A 2015-nucleotide genomic window follows, 5' to 3' on the forward strand; every position below is an offset into this window, starting at 1 on the left:
ATTTCCTAATGAGAGGAGGCCCTTTTAAATTTTTATTAAGCCAGCAGCTTCAACGTTAATACCTAATGTCCTATCTTTAACACTGGGAATTATGAAGCATCAGAGCCATGGAAATGAACAATAATTTACAAATCACTTGGATGCTGAAACTCAGCCAGTTTAGTGACTCACAACCCACCAGGCCTGAGAATGGCATTGAGCAAGGCCCAGCAGAAGAGAAGCTTCGATCCTGGGTGAGCCGTGCTCTTGTGAGGAGCAGCCGAGTGAGGGCCTTTCTCCTTCCTGCCGACGTGGAGGTGGGGTGAGCTGTGAGTCCCCATCATCTACTCACAGCGCTTTAAACAGAAAGACAGAGGTGGTCTGCGGTCATCGTGCTGAAGACTAGAGCCTCCAGGGTCATGGCCACTTACCTGAGACCAGAACAAGTGCTGACACTGACCATCGAATCAGGATATCCTTGCACATGTCCGTGGTAGTAACAATGACCCTACAGGGGAGTGGGGAGAAAGCCAGTTCAGTAATAATACCTTTTTGCCCACTCACGATAAACCAACTGCCTCTAATCCTTTCCACCTGTTTTGAGCTATAGAGTTTCCTTTTGCATAAAATATTGCACTAAGCAGTATTAATATTTAAAGCTAAGCCCAAGTGATCCTGCCAGGATCTATGGCAGGAATATCTGATTAACTTAGAGAATATCAATAGGGCTTTAAAATGCATCCTAGTTCCACTCTCGTCTCTCTGCCACCCTACAGGAAAGCCCTGATGCAGAATGTTTTACAAAATCCCGGAGCAGAACAAATCACATTGACATCGCCATTTCAGCCTCATGTAAATTGTCTTTTGTAATGAGATGAGGAACCATAGGAGGTGTTTAAGCACACTGTGAAATGTAATATAAAGAGGCCTAAGTCTACGGCTTATGAAACAGAAAAGCGGATGAGAGGAAGGGCTGGGTAAGGAAAGAAAGAAGGACCTCACCGGATTACCCAGTTGAGAGCTGAAAGCCTATCTCAGCAGGAAAGAGAAATAGGAAGGTCTTCTAAGTTGAACACGAAAATCCCTGTGTGACATGCCTGCAATATTCTATTCTCTCTAATGATGTCACTGCTTGCAAAAAGAAAACACNTAAAGAGGCCTAAGTCTACGGCTTATGAAACAGAAAAGCGGATGAGAGGAAGGGCTGGGTAGAAAGAAAGAAGGACCTCACCAGATTACCCAGTTGAGAGCTGAAAGCCTATCTCAGCAGGAAAGAGAAATAGGAAGGTCTTCTAAGTTGAACACGAAAATCCCTGCGTGACATGCCTGCAATATTCTATTCTCTCTAATGATGTCACTGCTTGCAAAAAGAAAACACAGCACGACACCTCCTTAGTGAAGACAGGTATCTGTCCAGAATCAAGGCTAATTCTATTGCTGAGCAAAGCTTATGCTGCACCCCTGCGTGCTTGGCAGCCCTCATTTAGGTCATCTGAATGCCAGCAGTGCGCTGGATTGACTCTCAAGTTTGAGCCTGTCCCCACTGTGTCCGCCTCAGCAAATGGCGCCTTCACTCAGGACAACAATAATTCACTTTTTCCAGGGCAGGGCGTGGCGTCCAGTTGTTCTGCCCCACCAAGACAACCATGACGCTGCTAAGAAAAAGGACCAGATGGGATTGAGAGATGGGGGACATCAGATAACACCATGAGAAAGGGGCTAAGATGACTTCTCTGCCACAAAATAGAGGACAAAATGCTGAGATCATCTAAAAGGCGGGAGGGAGGGATGCAGGGACATTTGTTATTTTTGTTTGACATTTTCTTATTTTTGATTTTAGAAGTTCCTTACATGTTTAGGATGTTAATATTTTGCCTGTTATTATGTGAGAAACATCTTTTAACTTTGCTTATGAAATCTTTTGTTCAGAGTTTCTGATTTTTATAAATTCAAATTTAGCCGTTTTTCTGTTTATGCATTTTGTGTATTCTTTAAGGTGGCTTTCTTCAGGGTCAAAAATACGTCCCTTTCCCCCC

At 43.9% G+C, this 2015-nt stretch overlaps 1 protein-coding gene across 1 annotated transcript in view; it reads right to left on the reverse strand.

Annotated features, from left to right (window-relative positions):
• ADAM12 (ADAM metallopeptidase domain 12) overlaps positions 1 to 2015 on the reverse strand; it is a gene marked incomplete at its 3' end in the record, with an annotated part of 93207 nt that overhangs the window by 72039 nt on the left and 19153 nt on the right. The window contains exon 3 of the mRNA XM_008589075.1: positions 411 to 487. Within this exon, the coding sequence (XP_008587297.1) occupies positions 411 to 487 (77 nt within the window). The remainder of the gene's footprint in view (positions 1 to 410; positions 488 to 2015) is intronic.

Source organism: Galeopterus variegatus, unplaced genomic scaffold (assembly GCF_000696425.1).
Source record: "Galeopterus variegatus unplaced genomic scaffold, G_variegatus-3.0.2 Scaffold5185, whole genome shotgun sequence".
In the NCBI taxonomy this organism is placed as follows: domain Eukaryota; kingdom Metazoa; phylum Chordata; class Mammalia; order Dermoptera; family Cynocephalidae; genus Galeopterus; species Galeopterus variegatus.